This window comes from Alternaria burnsii, assembly GCF_013036055.1.
Source record: "Alternaria burnsii strain CBS107.38 chromosome Unknown 755, whole genome shotgun sequence".
Lineage (NCBI taxonomy): Eukaryota > Fungi > Ascomycota > Dothideomycetes > Pleosporales > Pleosporaceae > Alternaria > Alternaria burnsii.
The window spans coordinates 1-2,393 of NW_024066138.1; the positions used below are offsets into that span (position 1 = coordinate 1).

General features: G+C 26.9%; 2 protein-coding genes across 2 annotated transcripts; both read left to right on the forward strand.

Moving 5' to 3' along the window:
• Positions 1 to 866: 866 nt before the first annotated feature.
• GT037_011307 (uncharacterized protein) lies at positions 867 to 1,136 on the forward strand (the record flags this gene model as incomplete). Its single annotated transcript, XM_038936354.1, has 1 exon — positions 867 to 1,136. One exon carries the CDS (start codon positions 867 to 869, stop codon positions 1,134 to 1,136), a length of 270 nt encoding a protein of 89 aa, XP_038780979.1.
• Positions 1,137 to 1,289: 153 nt separating this feature from the next.
• Positions 1,290 to 1,799, forward strand: GT037_011308 (uncharacterized protein; the record flags this gene model as incomplete). The annotated part of the gene is made up of 1 exon (XM_038936355.1): positions 1,290 to 1,799. The coding sequence occupies one exon, from the start codon at positions 1,290 to 1,292 to the stop codon at positions 1,797 to 1,799; it is 510 nt and encodes a 169-aa protein (XP_038780980.1).
• Positions 1,800 to 2,393: the final 594 nt, after the last annotated feature.

Below are 2,393 nucleotides of genomic sequence, written 5' to 3' on the forward strand. Positions count from 1 at the left end.
GTTAAGTGTTCGAATCACTTATTTCTTATTACTTATTGATGGTAAGTAAATATATTTATAGAGATCTTAGCTTAATGGTAAAGCGTATGATTTTTAATTATTCTCATAAGGGCGCAAGGGATTTGTATAAATATTTTGTGTAGTGATACCTCTAATAACATTATTTAATCGCCTTTATAGCTCAATGGTAGAGCGGAATACTGTTAATATTTTGATAAATGTTCGATTCATTTTAAAGGCTTCCCTCAATACAATTTTTCTCAGAATAATGTAAGGAAAATAGTTACTTCCTGTAGAATGTAAAAGGGGAGTTCGAATCTCTCTATTCTGATATGTTACTAAATTCATTAATATTATTACTTTTATCTAATGCTATTACATCAAGACGAGACAAATCTATCTTGTACTCTAGAGCAACGATTACAATCTTACTAATATCAGCTTTTATAGCTTATGATAATTTATCTATTTTATTTTTAGCAAAAGGTATAGGAATATTCGGTGGGTTATTCCATACTACAGCTACTAGAAATTTTTTCCACCTATTTATCTTTTTAATAACTAGCGTTATGTTTTTAATAACTAGCGTTATCTTATTGCTAACTTCATTTTACCGAGATATCTTTTTAATAACTAGCGTTATGTTTTTAATAACTAGCGTTATCTTTTTAATAACTAGAGATATCTTTTTAATAACTAGCGTTATCTTTTTAATAACTAGCGTTATGTTTTTAACTAGCGTTATGTTTTTAATAACTAGCGTTATCTTTTTAATAACTAGCGTTATTTTATTGCTAATTTCATTTTACCGAGATATTTTTTTTACATGACCAGGTTTGGGATTAACAAAATATATTTCAGAACCTATGTTATCTCTCATCGTGAATGGTGAATTAAAAACATCTGGGTTTTACACGGGGAAAGGAAAAGGTAAAGCAATAGATCTTTCTGAAGAAGAAAAACCTGAATCACCACCTAAGTCTGAGACCGATTCAGAGTATGAGGAAGATACTAGGAAAGCTATTGCACTCTCATTACAAGAAAAAAAAGGAGAGTCTTCTAAACGTAGCTGGAGTAAGGAAGATTCTCCTGTAGGATTTGATATGGATAAATTAGCTATTTATATCCAAGATTGAAAGACATCCAAAGATAGCTTTTTAGCCTATGCGAAACTTTATAATAACCTAAAAATCAAACTGGATAAAGAAACGGTTAAAAGTGAGAAAGATCTTACATTATTATCTGAGTATTTGAAGCAATCTAATAAATTTAAACTTCTAAAAGATAAAATGGAAAAAAACTTAATAGAAAAAGGGATAAATCCCTCTGAGCAATTCAATCTTGAAGATCGTTCAGATACAGAGTCTTATTCTTCTTTTTACAGCTCGGATAAGAGTCAATCATCCAACAATTCTCAATCTAGAAGTAAGAAACGTATAAAATATTCAGATGTAGATAATAATTTAAACTTTCCTTTAGGGTTTATTGGGTTCAATCTTATACCGGTAGTACGTATATTATCCTTTATAGTTTCAACTATTTTAGTATTAATTATACATTTAAATATATTACCTATTTTAGATATGTGGTTTTATATAGATTTAAGACTATTCTTTACTTTATTTTTAATGGTTAATTTAGCTAAACTTATGTATAAATGGTATAACACGGCGATTAATATTTATAATCATTACTTGAACAAAGATTATCTGACTATATATTTTAATATTTATTTTTCTATTGTTACAGTGTTATTATATTTTAGTAGTAATAGTGATATTTGTATTTTTTATTGTTAAAAGGTAAAAATTCAAAATATGATTTTATGTTTTTCCTTTTTGTTTATGTTTGCTTTTTTTCCTTTTTGTTTATGTTTGTTTCTTTTCCTGTTTGTTTATGTTTGTTTCTTTTCCTCTTTGTTTATGTTTGTTTCTTTTCCTCTTTGTTTATTTTTTTTCCATATAAAAAAAGAAACTAAAAAAAATAAACTTTTTTAAACAAAAATTTAAAGGTGTTAGGTATAGAGATAGATATATTAAAAAGAAATAAGTAAGGAGTATAAGAGCTATGCTGAATGTTTTGGTTGTGATTTTGTTTTTTTTTTTCGACGTAATTTCTATGAAATTACTAGAAAAAAAAAGAAAAAAAGGCGTATTATGAACTTATTCTTAAATATCATGTTAAATTTAAACAGAAGTAATTTTCAAGCACATCCTTTTCATTTAGTATCTCCTTCTCCATGACCTTTATATACATCCATTAGCTTACTAACACTTACTACATCTGCAGTTTTATCATTCCATGGGTTTGCTTATGCAGAATACAATTTAATGATGAGTTTAACATCATTAATATTAGCTATGTCATTCTGATGAAGAGATGTAATAGCAGAG